The sequence below is a fragment of the Panthera onca genome, chromosome E2 (assembly GCF_046562875.1).
Source record: "Panthera onca isolate mPanOnc1 chromosome E2, mPanOnc1 haplotype 2, whole genome shotgun sequence".
Classification (NCBI taxonomy): domain Eukaryota; kingdom Metazoa; phylum Chordata; class Mammalia; order Carnivora; family Felidae; genus Panthera; species Panthera onca.
The window spans coordinates 6,644,034-6,660,541 of NC_138353.1; the positions used below are offsets into that span (position 1 = coordinate 6,644,034).

At 41.2% G+C, this 16,508-nt stretch overlaps 1 protein-coding gene across 1 annotated transcript; it reads right to left on the bottom strand.

Annotated features, from left to right (window-relative positions):
* Positions 1-4,448, bottom strand: LOC132676072 (vomeronasal type-1 receptor 4). The gene has a single exon (XM_081791388.1). The coding sequence runs from the start codon at positions 3,102-3,104 to the stop codon at positions 1,854-1,856; it is 1,251 nt and encodes a 416-aa protein (XP_081647514.1). The 5' UTR covers positions 3,105-4,448; the 3' UTR covers positions 1-1,853.
* Between the last annotated feature and the right edge of the window lie 12,060 nt (positions 4,449-16,508).

Here is a 16,508-nt window from a genome sequence, read left to right on the forward strand (position 1 = left end):
GTGTCTCTCTGTCTGTCAATAATAGACGTTAAAAAAAAAATCTCTTTACCCTTTATTTTACCACCTCTAGACAAGGCTCCTAGTTTCCAGCTTGGAGAGTTAGATAAAGGTACCACTGGAGCTTCCTATTTTTTTTTGAAAAGTAGTTCACCCTTCTCTTCTTTCTTTCCTGCATCTGCACTGCAATTCCAGGCTTGTGCAATCTCACATCCCCAGTGAAGTTCTGGGTTGATATGAGCGAGCGAGCGAGAGAGAGAGAGAGAGAACGAACCTGTAAAGAGGAAAGAGGAGAGATCTCCGGCTCCCAGAGGTGGGTTTTTGGACGTTGAATGTAACACTCATCACTGTCCTTTGTTCAAGTTAGGAAGAATCCCTGCAGTCACTCATGTGTCCATCCATGGGCACTGTCTGGGCAGGAATCACTCCTTGAACTGACTCTCCTCCCAGATTTGCGGTCCATATGAAAAGCACAGCTTCTCCCCTGGGATTGGGCCAATGACTGTCTCACTTTCCCAAATTTCAGAGTCTCTACTGTTCACAAAGAAAGATCTGATTTCAAGTGGATTTCACCTCTGTCAGAAGCTGACTTTGACTTGGATTTATTACAACAACAAAAAAAGGTCAAATTCTTTGTTTTCTGGGGTGCAGTAACTGATACATATGTTTCATCTTCTTTTTGACTTCAAGTTTTGGGAGAGTGTGCCCTTTCTGTGGCAGGAATGGGTTGTCTCGCTCACAAGGTTTTGAACCACACTTTTGTCTGGGGCAGGAGGATTTCCCTCTTGAATGGGACATATCATTTCACATTCTCTCCTTAATGCCCTACTGATTTCAGTCTCCTAGAATCACCATTCATCCAGGGATTCTTCTAGGACCATCATCATTCAATTGGGGCTAAATTCTCATCCTTTGGAACCTGCAGCTTTGGGGCATAGGATCCCAAATAAACCTGCATCCTCTGTCCTCCACACAGACATATAGCACCTGAGAGGCTATCACCTTTTTTCTGAGCACAGTCTGAGAATGAAGCCATGCGACATTAAAAGCTGATACGTATCTCAAGCAAGGTTATTATAGTGGGACATATTTGAAGCTGGCTCTGGGCATCTACTTCCAGTTTTAGTTTAAACTCACCAGGAAGATGTTTTCAAGGAATGACTTTCCTAGAATGGTGGCAACCAGCACTTATTGTGGAGGGGAGATGGTGTGGTTCCTGAAGCTCTTAGATGAGGACTCAGATACCCTTTCAACTTCTGAGGATTTTCTAACTCACTATGTCTCAGGACTCCACTGGATGTTCAAGCAGACTTCTCAGGCTTAACTTTCTCCTCAGATCTCCAAAATTCTTGTCACCTTTGTCACTGCCATTTCTCGGCTAAAGTTTCTTATTTTCCTGTACAACAAATTCATCTGTCCACTGCTCCAAAGGATGACACTCATCTATTATCTTCAAAGGTACTTCTTTATACAAACATCTATGAAAAACAGTCCAGAACAAAAGTTCCCCGTGCCTCTGCCCACAAGACATGCACATACATGAGAAACCCATGGAGAATTGCCTTCCAACAATATTGATAAACCATTTTTTCACAGTATTAAACTCTGGCAGATTTTTCTATGAGTACATCCCTGAGTGAAGCACTCCAATCAACAGATAAGAAGCTAGAATCAAATCCACTCAATTTCCCTCAATAGCATTTCATTAAGACAGCTGTATTCAGAATACTGGGCATCAGAATGAGGCCAAACAGCTTTGTCCACTTCCAGTCTGCCAGTGTATGGCCCATTTCAACCAGGGGATGCAACCACCAATGCCCATTAGTGTCCACGCTGGAGAGTCATGTGGTTACTTCCTAGGTTCTGTATTGACTTTTCCAGCAGGAGGAGTAAATAAACAACTGGGCATTGCTCAGACACATACAATTCACATTTCTTCTGGTAAGATTAGGGGATTTTGTGTTCCTTATCCAGGAAAAGCAGAGCCTACGTACTGCGGAGTCTTGTCTCATGAGCAGAAATGGGCTGATGGCTGGAAAGCCCACGGAAATTACTGCAGTGGTCTTCACCAGCCACCAGCTGGGATTATAACTAAGAGCAATACAAGCATGAAAGATGGAGGAGAGGAAGTGGAAAGACACAAAGGTGCTCATGAGGACCAGGATGCTCTGGGTGGCTCTGGACTCAGCAGAGGATCTGGGGGCGACATTAGTGCTGTGAATGTGCTGGACCCGCTGCTTGTGTCTGTGCAGGAGGAAGACCATGGAGCCGCTGGTCCAGATCGTGAGCCCAGAAAGTGAAACTTCAGGAAATACTATCAATGCTGCATATACAGAAACTGTGATTGTCTCAGTATCTACAGAAAGACAATACCCCAAATCTCGTTTCTTTGTGATGTTTTTCATGTGCCAGTTGTTAGATGCGTATAACACATACATAGGAAAAATTAAATTTACAAACATGAACTGGATCCAACAGAGGGAAATGGAGAGGCCAATGTACTTTGGGGCTTTGGTTTTAAGATCCTTCCAACAGGAGTTCATGGGGCTGATCGTGACGGTCTGGAAGACACTCAAGAGGCAGGTGCTGCCAATGGACATTCCCCTGCCCACCCTCTGAACATACAAAAGAAGTTCGCATCCAAACTCATTGAGGAAATATTGCAGCCCAAAAGCTGCCAGTGTCTGGGGGACACCTTTTGAGAGCATTGTCAAGGAGTTGGCTATAAGCAGGTGCATGAGGATCAACTCTGTGTGTCTCAAACTCCCTTCGGTGTGGTAATTCAAGACATAATGGTGAAGAAGAGAGAAATTGCCCAGGATTCCAACTATCGTCTGTGATAAGAAGATGACTGCTATTGCCAAATCCCTGGGGGCCATTCTGTCATTTAGCACATTTTCCTCTAAATAGTAGTAACAATCATTCTTCTGAGCAAAGAGACTCATTGAAGAATCTGACACCAAGAGTAACTTCCGTGGTCCTGTGAGACTGCCAAAGACTCCAAGAGACAGGAGTAAATGGAGAAACTTTCCAGTATACTCCATGGAAAAGTCAGCACTAAGAACGAGGTGATCATAACTGGGTGAAGCTACGATAAGCAAAAGCATATAAAGAGAGCGTAATACAACATTTTCAGAATAAACTGAAATTTGCTAGCCATATTAGGTAAAAGAAAACCGCAGTAACTACCCATATCATACAACAAATCAATTCTGAATAGATTGCTCATCCAAATTTTAGAGATAAATAATGACATTTATAGAAAAACAAAAAGAGAATATTCTGTGGCCTTGAGTTAAAAACATATTTCTTAAACAGCACAAAGCATATTAACTGTATATGTGACATGACAAAGTAAATTATAAAAATTAAGAGCCGGTTCTCCTCAAAAGACACACACACACACGGGAGGGAAAGAGAGACAGAGAGAGAGAGAGAGAGAGAGAGAGAGAGAGAGAGAGAGAGAGAGAGAAGAGATTGAGTATAGTACAAAGAACGCTTACAGGCTCACAATAGAAAACAGTGGACAAAACTTCCCGACAGAAACTTCAAAAGAGGTTACTCAATGGGTAATACATGTCCAAAACATGTTCAATGTCCTTAGTAATTGGGAAAATTAAAATTAAACCACTACTTGGTACCACCATACACTGACCAGAAAGCTAAAATGAAGTGAGTTAATACCACGTTTTGGCAAGGTTGTGGGTCAGCCAAGATTTTCATACACTGCTGGTGGGTGTTAAAATTGCTACAAACATTTTAGAAAACTGTGTGGTAGTATCTGCTTTAGCTGACCAGATGTAATCCTATGTCTCAACAATTCCACCTTTACAAATTTACTGAACAGAAATGTGTACAGGTATTACCAAAAGACCTTGTAGAGTTTATATGCCAGCACTACTCCATTACTCATAGTAGCTCCCATCTCAAAACTACCCCCCTGCCCATTAACAGTAGAATGAGTCAATCAAGTGATAGTCACATAATGGAGTCCTATACAGCAATGCTAATGACTGCTAGTAACTGGTTGTATGCAACTATATGGATAAATTCACAAAATCAGATAGACTGAGGAAAAAAAGGCCAATATGAGAGAGTTCATTCTATAGGATTCCATTTATAGAAAGTGCAATACAGGCAACAGTGATCTAATCTCTTAAATGTTCGAATGGCTGTAAACTTATTCCCAAGAACTCCAAATCTATGAATATATGCAGAAGTATACCCTTGGGGACAGTACTTTAATTTTTTTTTAATGTTTTATTTATTTTTGAGACAGAGAGAAACAGAGCACGAGCAGAGGAGGGGCAGAGAGAGAGGGAGACACAGAATCCGAAGCAGGCTCCAGGCTCTGAGCTATCAGCACAGAGCCTGATGCAGGGGTCAAACTCATAAACCGCGAGATCATGACCTGAGCCGAAGTCGAACGCTTAACCGACTGAGCCACCCAGGCGCCCCTTGGGGACCGTACTTTAAAGGGGGCACATGAGTTTCTGAGGGAATGACAGAATTCTGTTTCTTGATATTGGTGTTGTGTACAGGGTCACATTCTGTTTGTGAAATTCCACTGAGCTGTGCACTTATATCCTGTGTGTGTGTGTTTAATTTTTTTATTTAAAAAAATTTTTTTTAATGTTTTTATTTATTTTTGAGACAGGGAGAGACAGAGCATGAGCAGGGGAGGGGTAGAGAGGGAGACACAGAATCTGAAGCAGGCTCCAGGCTCTGAGCTGTCAGCACAGAGCCTGACATGGGTCTTGAACTCATGGACTGTGAGATCATGACCTGAGCCAAAGTCAGACGCTTAACCGACTGAGCCACCCAGGCGCCCCAATTTTTTAAAAAATCTACAACACCAACCCCCCCCCAAAAAAAAAAAACTGGAAGTAGCTGGGGAAAGGTTGTTCTTGTGAATATGTGTGACCTGCTGATTGTGTCTGTGCAGGATGAAACTTAGAGCCACAGGCTTAGATCACGAGCCCAAACAAGAAACATAAAGGACTAATAACAATGCTGCATAGGGAGTACCTGTGATTTTGTCACGAAATTCAGCAGAACGGTATCTGAAATCTTTGGAGTTTTGTTATGTCTTTGCTGCTGTGTTTGACCTTATATAAATACGAAGAATTTTATACAGCATATACAGGATCCAGCAGAGGAAAACAGAAACCTCAATATATTTGGGAGCTTTTTTTATTCTGCCCACCTGGAGTTGATGCTCATCGTGATGGTGGAGACATGCAGGAAGGTGATGATGTCAGTGGCCTACTGTGCCACCTCTGTGGGGGAATAAAACAAATTTGCATCCAAAGTTATTGTGGAAATGTTTCAACCTAAAAGCTGCCATAAATCTAGGAGCCACCTTTACATAGAATGCCTGAGGAGGGGTTATAAGCTGATGTATGAAAATCAAACTGTGGATTTCAATTTGCCTTCAGTGAAGGAAAGGAAGGTCTAATGATAAAGAGGCAGGAAATGCCTGTGATTACAACTTAGTCTGTTATAAGAAGTCCATTTCTATTGCCAAATCTCGGGAGACCATTCTGCCAGTTACCACTAACTGGTATTTGTCTTCAGAGCCAGGAGAACCTGCATGGGAATATGAAGTGTGGGCTACATTTATTATATATTAACAGACATTCGTTACTCTCACTATAGGATCTACTATAGGTTTTGTTTGGTTAAGGGTCTTCCTAGAGTTAAACATACAACCTTTAAATAGCACTTACAATGTATAATGTATAGCTGCTATAATGCCATATATATGATATCTTCTTTGTGTTTTTTCATGGAGACACTGCCATTATTTTTACCATAAGGAGGACTTTCATACAGAGAGGTTGAATAATCTAAATCCACATGCTAGGTAGGGGCCCAAAAGGGACTTGAACCTGGCTAGACTGGATGAAAGACAGAGCCTTAACCACTATGTGCACTAACAAACCATGTCAGCTGTGTTTTCAAGTAATCCTGACCTAGATTTAGTTTTGTTTTACTGCTCTGCCATTTTATTTTACAATTGTGGTTGGAACAATTTTTTATGTCTCCTGATTTAGTCTAAAAGTCAATATCAAATATGAATAAAGGTTCAGAGATTCTAATAAAATGCAGATTCACTAATTACAGTCTATCATACGGGAACCTGCCCCAAGTCAGATGAATAAATGTAGGGTTTGTTCAATATTAACTTGACATTAGAAAGACTCATTTGTTGTCATACTGGTATAGGAAGAAAAATACAATGTCATTTGTCAAAGAAGCTATTGGAAAACAATTATTTGTTCTGTAAACTGTGACACACAAAACATTAATATATGATAAAACAGTGTAGGATAGAAACTAAATCATTAATAATTTTGATTCAAGTGCTTATCTGTTTATTAATACCTATGTTAAATGAAGATACTGGCAACAAGGTGAGACTGTGTGTTGTGTAAGTTGAAAGAGGTATGTGCGTTATGTAAGTTGAAATGTAAGGGAAATGGGTAGTGAACTTTGGGGTTGATGTTAGAATATTATTAAACCAGAGAAAAGGACACAAAATGCATTTGGAACACACTTCTCTAAAGAAGACATACCAGGGGCGCCTGGGTGGCGCAGTCGGTTAAGCGTCCGACTTCAGCCAGGTCACGATCTCGCGGTCTGTGAGTTCGAGCCCCGCGTCAGGCTCTGGGCTGATGGCTCGGAGCCTGGAGCCTGTTTCCGATTCTGTGTCTCCCTCTCTCTCTGCCCCTCCCCCATTCATGCTCTGTCTCTCTCTGTCCCAAAAATAAATAAAAAACGTTGAAAAAAAAAAAAAAAAGAAGACATACCAATGGCAAACAGGTTTATGAAAAGACACTCAATGTCTGCAAATCAAAACTACATTGAGATATGGCCTCACGCCTGTGGGGATGGCTATTATCAAAAAAATCAAAGGCAACAACTATTGGTGAAGATATGGAGAAACTGGAACCTATGTACACCGTTGGTGGGAATGCAAAATGGTACAACCACTATGGAAAACAGTGTGGAGTTTCTTCAAACACACACACACACACACACACACACACACCACCAACAACAACAACAAAAAACCTGAACTACCATGTGTTCAAGAAATCCCACTTTAGGGTATTTATCCAAAAGAACTAAGAATAGAATCAAAGAGATACTAGCACCCCACTGTTTGCCCTAGCTCTATTCTCGGTAGCAAGACATGGAAACCACCTAAATGCCCATCGATGGATGAGTGAATAAACAAAGTGTGGTGCAGGGGCGCCTGGGTGGCTCAGTCGGTTGAAGGTCCGACTTCGGCTCAGGTCATGATCTCACGTTTCATGGGTTCGAGCCCCGCATCAGGCTCTGTGCTGACAGCATAGAGTCTGGAGCCTGCTTTGAATTCTGTGTCTCCCTCTCTCTCTGCTCCTCCCCCGCTCATGCTCTGTCTCTCTCTCTCCTTCAAAAATAAATTTAAAAAAAATTAAAAAAACAACAACAAAGTGTGGTGCATAGATATACAATGGGATATCATTCAGCCTTAAAAAAGAAGGAAATAATGCAATACAGGGCAGCACGGATGAATGTTAGACATTAGGCTAAGTAGAATAAGCTAGTCATTAGACACATACTGCGTGATTCCACTTACGTGAGGAATCCAAAAGAGTCAAACTCATAGAATCAATGAGTACAATGGTGGTTACCAGGGACTGGAGAGGAGGCACAAATGGGGAGCTGCTGATCATCAGGCATGAAGTTTCAATTATGCAAAATGAGTAAGTTCTGAAGACCCGCTGTATAACATTGTGCCCACCATTAACAATACTGGGTTGTACACTTACAAAATTGTTAAGAAGGTAAATCTCGTGTGTTCTTACCATGATAAAACAAATAAATAAAGTAAAATAAAACAAAAATAAAATCATGTGGTCCTGACACCTCTTGTCTGAAACCCATAATTTAAAGTTACCTTTTCCTTAAATGCTTCTTCTCTAACTTCAACACAGAAATCAGTCTGGCCATAAACAACTCACAGGTGTTTTAGAGACATGAGTACCGTTTTCATGAAGTGCCTCCTAGGTCCAGACTTAGATCAAAAACATTTGTATTCCAGAAACAAATGCAGATAGGTGGTTCCTGCACAGGCTGAAATAATTCTTATCATTTCATCGTACTCTTTATTATAAGTATGGTGGTATTACAAGCATACCTCTAACAACATTGAAATGTAATCTATGATTCCTGTGAGGAAATGTGAATAGTGTATTCATTTCATAACTACAACATTTAAGCACTTAAAGGCTGGATTTCATTATCACTGGGATTATTCACGAATAACTGTCCTCAGTGACGATCACACTAAATTACATCAGGAGTCATCAGGGATTGGGCACAGGATTTAGGACCCTCATCTCTCTTTACCAGCTCAGCTCTTAGCTAAGGAATTATCCCACCTCTATGTCTGGCTTTGCCACTAGATCTATTTCTCCTCCAGACCTGAGCGCTTACTCAGACTTCCTTTCCTTGCAGACCCTGCTTCTCAGACTGGAATTAAAAATACTCACTGGAATCCTTCCCACTGTCAGGATGGTTGGCTCAGTGTGTGGATCAGGCAGGACAGCCAGTACAGGTGGGAGGGAGGCAGCTAGACTCAGAGGTTTGTCAATATGTGATCTCACCTCCTCTCAGAACTGCAATTATTATTTCTCCTGTAGTGGTAATGACAGTGCAGGCTTGGGGACCTGGGAACATTTCTGAAAACCTTTTTCCCAGTTGCTAATTACTAAAAACAATTACAAGTTTCTTGTGAGTATCTCCAAAGAGACCACTGTAGTGTTTGGGAGAGGCTCTTATTTTTTCATGATCCCTAAAGGCAAAAAAGGTCATATACAGGGAAAAAAAAAAAAAAAAAAAGGAAGGAAGGACCAAGTCCAAGTCCACAGACAAAAGAGTGAAGTTGAACCCTTACCTAACGCCATAAACAAAAATTAACTCAAAATGGATCAAAGGCCTAAATGTAAGACCTAAAACAATAAAACTCTTTATAGAAAACACAGGTCAAAAGCTTCATGACAGTATATTTGACAATGATTTCTTGAGTATGATACCAAAGGCACAGGTGACAAGAGAAAATACAGGAAAACTGGAGTATATGAAAATTTAAAACTTTTGTGCATCAAAAGTCACTATAAACAGGGTGAAAAGGTCACCAACAAAGTGGGAGACAATATTTGCAATTCTGTTAATTCTATTAATTATAATATATGTTAATTGCATATATCTGTTAAGGGATTATATACAGAATACATAGGGAACTCTTAAGACTCAACAGTAAAAAACAAAAAACACAAAAACACACAAAAACAAAAACCAATTCAGTAACTGGCAAAGGACCCGAACAGACATTTTTCCAAAGAAGATATACAGATGGCAAAAAAGCAAATGGAACATCATCATTGGTTAGGGAAATGTAAATCAAAATGACTATGTGGTACACTTCACATCCACTAGGAAGGCTACTATAAAACAAACAAACAAACAAACAATGGGAAATAGCAAGTAAGGGCAAGGATGTGGAGAAATTGGGACCCCTGTGCTCCAAGAGTGGGGAATAAAAATAGAGAACAGCTTGTAGAGAACTGTAGAGAACAGCTTGGCAATTCCTTAACAAATTAAAAGCAGAATTACCACAGGATCCAGCACCCCCACTTCCAGGTATATATTGAAAAGCAGCATCGGAAGCAGGGTCTTGAGGAAATAGTCGTGAACTCGTGTTCACAGCAGCATTATTCACCATAGCTAAAACGTGCAAGCAATCCGGTGTCTAACAACCGATGAATGGATAAGCAAACCGTGATATTTACCTACAGTGGAATGTTATTCAGCTTTAAAAAGGAAGGAAAAGTTGACACCTGCTACAACGTGGATGAACCTTGAGGACATTGTGCTAAGTGAAACGAGCCAGTCACAGAAAGACAAATTCTGTATGATCCCACTTATATGAGGGGCTTATAACGGTCAAGATCATAGAGACAGAGAGTAGGATGGTGGGGGCCGGGGTGTTGGGGGAAGAGAGATGAGGAGTTGGTGTTAATGGGTACGGTGTTCCAGAATTGAAAGATGAAGAGTTCTGGGGAAGGACAAGTGGTGATAAGGTTGCATAAAAATATGAACACACTTGACCACTGAACTGTACACTTAAAAACAGTTAAGACGGTAAAATGTATGTTACATTTAAGATTTATCACAATCTTCAAAATTAGGGAAAAAAAGTTCCGTGAGCTCTGCCACATGAGGTGAAGGTGGGGAGTGTGGGTGTGACTGAGAACAGGGCTGACAGAGAAGGCACAGGAAAGGGGGCATGAGGGTAAGAGGGAGGTGGTTCACGAGCATGGGGTTTGGGGGACACAGAGCACGAGGAAGAGGGTGCAGAAGGTAAGTGCACACAGAAGTTCAAAGGTGTTGTGTGTTTAAGGGGCACTCAGGCGTCCGAGGGCACACAGAGGATAAGTGTGCAAAGCAGTGGAGGGTGCAACACATATATCTGTTAAGGGATTTGTGTGATAAGGGCTGTGTGATAAGGGCTACAGCAGTCCTGGGAACCAAGGGGATATTTGGCAGGGGACAGTGGGCAGAAGTGACGAAGGGCAGGGCTGGGTAAAAGGAACAGGTGAGTTGGTTCATGTCCACAAAGAATAAAGAACACAGGGGAGGAGGAGTCTATGTTTTGGAAGATTTAAGGACTCTCTCGATGGTGGGATGTAACAGAATGACACTACAATAGATGGAAGGCAGACCTGGTCTCCTGTGAATTCCAACCACAGGCCACTAGTATCTTCCCTACTTGGTGCTCATCCTCCTTAACCACTTCCTTCCCATGAAATTCTGCACCTCTTTCCCCAGAACCCAATATGCCTCATACCCTTCACTCCCCTGCACACTTTGTCTCCCTGTACCCGCAAACATGGCAATGCCCCTGTGATATTCAGCACACAGTCTTTATCCCTCTGCCTTCTTTCTTCTCCTGCCCTCTCTTCTCCCCTCACTCGCAAAACCTCTGCACCACCATCCAGTCCCTAAGTCCTTCTTTCCCTGTGTCCTCTCTCTCACCTGCTCTGTCACTCACCCATGCACTGCCACTCTCCTACACACCCCAATGTTCCTACCACATGTCCTGACCTAAACTGGTATTGTTTATAGCACTTTTAAAAGACTGCATATTATAAATACTGCCTTTGTAGGCTATTGCAGGATTAGGACTATAAAGGGTGGAAAGAGAAGGCCCCATTTTTAGGCATCCAGAGATATGGAGGTGTAACTATTCCTCTGGGGGGCGCCTAGGTGGCTAAGTCGGCTAGATGTCTGGCTGGATTTCAGCTCACATCATGATCTCACGGTTTGGGAGATCAAGCCTCATGTCTGACTCCGTGATGAGTGTGGAGCCTGCTTGGCATTCTCTCTCTCTGTCCTCCCCCATTCACGCATGTGCACTGATGCGCTCCCTCTCTCTCTCAAAATGAATAAACATTTACAAAAATTGAAAAAAAAATAAATCTTCTTCTGTATGAGAACATGCTATTGAGCTGTACACATGCTGGGTGACTCTGTGGTTTTATGAAAAGGAGTAACTGTCAAGGCTGTGTTTGCAAGTTTGTGTGTGGTGTGTTCCAGAATGTTTGAATGTATAGCTAAGGTGATGTCACAGTAAGTGTTCGTGTGTGTGTGTGAATGCATATGAGTGTGTATTTCACTGCGTGAGTGTGCATGCAATTGTGTCTTTGTGGAAGTGTATAAATGAATGTGTGCGTGTGTGTGTGTGTGTGTGTGTGTGTGTGTGTAGTCTGGACTGCCCACCATTGTAGCTCCAAACCCTGACTTGAAAACTGGGGGTGATTGGACGGTGAACCCGGATCAAATTGTGGATTTGTGTGTAAGAAAAATCAAAGAGCCAACCTGAACTCCGAATTTATGTTTGTTAATTATCAAAGCATCAAGTGCTCATGCTGCAAATTTAGCCAAAGTGTGGAGAACTGGTAACCTTTTGCTGCTCTGGAATTAGGTAAGTAACACTGGCTAATATGATAGTTTTAGGAATGGTAGAATCTCCCTGTTAAGCCATCTGATCCCACTGCTTTTACTTGTGAGGGGCCCTTTTAGAACCTTCTCTCTTCCTTCTGTGGGTATTGTTCTGTGACCACTTCCTATCATTAGAGGGAGGTCGACAATGGTAAAGGTTATTTTCCTTCAAAATTTCCATTAATAATTGGCAATTAATTGTGCAAATGAGTCCAAATTTGGACTCTGATGTTTGAGTTCAATGGTTTCAGTTTGTAAATTGCTGGCATCATGTTCTTTCCCTATTTGCATCTCTTTGAAAGCCCTTCCTAAGTATTTGGTCTCGTTCCATTTCTCTGCTAATGACTTAAACGCTCAGTGGAATGAAGCCTGGGAAAGAACTAGACATTGGGGAAAGTGCTCGGGGAAGCAAAGATCCCAGTGAGACACATGTAATGACTGCCAGTTCCTCACACAGCAGACCCTGGTATTTCCTGCTGTCCCTCCTATGAGACCCCGTCTGCCTCCAGGGATAATGGAAAAGAAAGAGCCTCTCAAAATTACTCCAATACTCTCTTAGGAGATGCTAACTAGAAACTTGTAATTGTTTTTGGTAATTAGCAACAGGAAAAAAAGGTTTCAGAAAAGTCCTCTCAACTCCCAAGCCTATGCTCCCATTGCGGCCACAGATGAAATGGTAATTGCAGTTCTGATGGAGATGATCTGACAGAATTGCAAACTCATGTCAGGGTCTGGCTGCCTGTAGTGACCATCACACTGAGCCCACTCTCCTGGCAGCAGGAAAGAGTCGGGTATTTTCTATTTCAGTTTGAGAGGCAGAATCTGTACGGGAAGGAGGCATATCAGGATTCTGCATAGGTGACTATGTCAGAAAAAGGCATTCTCTGGTTTTAAACCTGGTCCAGTGCCAAAGCACACAGGAAGGAGAATTCCTGAGGTACTGGATGAGCTAGTAAAGAGAGATGGGAGTTCTACATCCTACCTGATGGCTCCAAATGCAATGTAGTAAAATCCTCTCTGGCAGAGTTTGGTGGTATTTAATGTAATAATAAAAACTGAGTTTTAAGGTACTTAAGGATGTAGTTGTGAAACCAATCTTCCATTCCGGCCTACTTTACAGGAATCACAGACCAAAATTTCAGGATTACCAGAGGTGCATCTATAATACCTCCATGCTTGGAATAAAGAGTACGATGAATTTGTAGGAATTATCTGATCCCACACAGAAGGTGTATCCCAATGGTAATGGCTTGAATGGAAAGATTATGTCTAACTCTGGAGACAATTAATGGAGACCATAATGGGTCTCTTGAAAACTCTGCAGTCTATTGATTATGGTGAAGCTATTTTCCCTCTTAAATTTAGGGGAGGAACATTAAAGGAAAGGTTGACATAATAATTATGTGTTTCACATAGCAACTGCCTCGCTCCTACAATCTTGGTACAAAGGTACCATGCTAATGTGGGATTCTGATAGGGAGTATATGGGAAGTCTCCGTACCTTCCGCTCAATTTTGCTGTGAGCCTAAAACTGATGTAAAAAATGAAGTCTGTTAAAGTATTTATATTCTCATTATAACCCAAAAATCTACTATATCAATTTATAAAATACACAAGATTTCATGCTTTACGCCTGCCATCTTGTACATGTATCATTTATGAATATGGCATCGGTGCAAATAATTTTAGTTAACTCTGATATTAATAGTAAATATGGGATCTAAAAATAATAATTCAGTTTCTGGCCTACAGTATTTTGTCATATATGGGTGTTTTATGTCCCCAAATGTAAGGAATGCTGTTGATTATTCCACAATTTCTGTGATAGGTGCCATTATACTTGTGTTCTTGATATAAAAGCAAATGAGCCTTTTCGTTGCCATTCTATTATCAGGCCGGTCTTGCATCCATCATACATAACTTGTCACGGAGCAGGTTCCTGTAGTATTCTGTTGCCAGCAATGCATCTACATTTCCTAAGCTTTCTAAAGCTTTATTCATAATTGATACTGGCCTATAAAGCTTTACAAATAAATGGAAACTTGTTATATCTGACACTGCAATAACAAACATCTAAAGTCAGCTGACAAGGTATAAAATGAAAACTAATAGAAATTTGGATGATTTGATGAACTAGCTTTTAGTAGAGTAGTAGTTTAATGCACTGTATTTGTTACCAGCCATTAAATTACATACAAAATGGATACTGGACTTGAAAATTCCCTGAGCAGACAAAACCATTGAAGCCACATAAGAAAAACTAAAATCTAGCTTATTTCATGAACATAAGCAAAATATAGGTTATTTCTTGTGAATGCCTCTGATAATCATAAAAATTTATCTTCCTAAAAATGGCATAAGACAATCACCTTTAACCAACCCCTTGTCATCTGGAAACCCCCATTGTAATAACCAACCACTGTAATCCCTTTACAAGCCATCCTGTAACATTACGCCCCTGACCTTCTTATCAGTTTTAATTTTGAAAACTCCCTGTTCATGAACATTTCTCACATGCACAATAAACTCTTACTAAATACTATGTGTTGATTTGGGTGTTTTAATTCTATTTCTGGATTTTTGACACGGCCCACCCATTTCAAGTCCCCACTCTGCCCTAAGGAGCAAATTTTGACAAATGCTTAGCCTTTCTGTGTGTATGTTCTCTTCATCTGCTAATTACAGCCACGGCAGTGCCAGCCCCACAGATTTGTGAAGCATGAAGGCTTCACTCACATGAGTGCCTTCACAGGACTGATTTTACATTATGAGGGCTCTTTAAAAGTTATATGTTCAACCTCTGGAAAACTCTTAGTAAAAGAAAAACATTAAGCCAACATTTCTTAGTAGAACTAATGGTAAGTGGAGAATATTGGATTGCAATTGACGTGATACATCTAACCTGTTCTCATTCAGGGTCCTTTAGCTTAGAAGACAAATTCAGTCACTGGGAAATGACAAGATAACTGCCAGGGATTCGGCAGTGGGAATGATATCATCATAGACCACAGCTGGAATCCTGGGCAATTCTCTCTTCTTCACCATCATATCATCCTTTACTTTGCAAGTCAAGGTCCATAGATTTGATACTTAAGCACCTGATTATAGCCAACTCATTGGGCATTCTGCCTAAAGAAGTCCCCACACAATGACACCTTTTGGGTTGAGACGTTTCCTCAATGATTTTAGATGCAAACATTTTTTGTATGTCCAGGGAGTGGGCACGGCATGTCTACGGGTAACACCTGCCTCTTGAGTGTCTTCCAGGCCATTATGATCAGTCTCAGGAACTCCAGGTGGACAATAAAGTGAAAGCTCCCAAGGACATAAGCACCTCCATATTCCTGTGCTGAATCCTACACATGCTGGTAAACACAATTTTTCTTATGTATATCACCAGTAAACAGAGCAACAAAAACAAAAAACAAATGATTTTGGATACTGTTCTTGGACAGTACCAGAGACTTACTGTATGCAGCGTCATCATTCCGTGATGTGTTATGTTTGGAGCCCATGATCTGGGCCATGATGGTTTTCATTCTGCACAGACACAAGCAGTGGGTCATCTCATTAATAGGACCAATGTTTCCTCCAGATCATCCCAAGTCCAGAGCTACCAAAACCATCCTTCTCCTGGTGTGCACCTGTGTCTACTGTAACATCCTTTCCTCCACCTTTCAAGTCATTTTGTCTCTTTTTGATTAACACCAACTGGATGCTCTTGAGTACCACTTCAGTCATTACTGTTTCCCAACCATCAGCCCTTCTGCTCATGAGTCAAGACCTCAGTTTATCCATGCTCTGCTTTGCCTAAATAATATGAAGTCCCTCATCTAGGAGGAACATGTAAACTAGGTGTTTTCGCACAATGTTCAGTCATTTACTCACTCCTCCCCCTTGGGATTGCACGAAACAGTGACATTACAAGAGAGTGTTGGTAAACACACACACACATACACATATTTGTATATTATAAATGTATGCTGTGTGTTTGCACATGTGTATGTGCATACCAATCTGATTATGATTACCCATCAGGCAACAGTATTGGAAAATTGCATATAACAATGTAAAACTGAGAATTTAAAATACTGATCTTCATCTTGCCCTTCTAGTTGATTATCCTGTCAAAATACATGGAATGTATTTTTCATTTATCTACTTTAGTTCTTATGTCCTAGCTATGTCTCTTGATAAACATATCCAAATGAAGTCAAATAATATTTGACTTTAACAGGATTAACTAGTCTCTTTCTTGAGAAGTGAGTGTGTGCATGTTCACATGTACATGCAAGCAGAGGAGGAGCAGAGGGAGGGGGGAGAGTGAATCCCAAGAGGTTCCAGGCCCAGCAGAGCCCAACATGGGGTTCGATCTCACAAATATGAGATCATGACCTGAGCTGAAATCAGGAGTCAGACGCTTAAGTGACTGAGCCACCCAGGCACCCCAATTAACT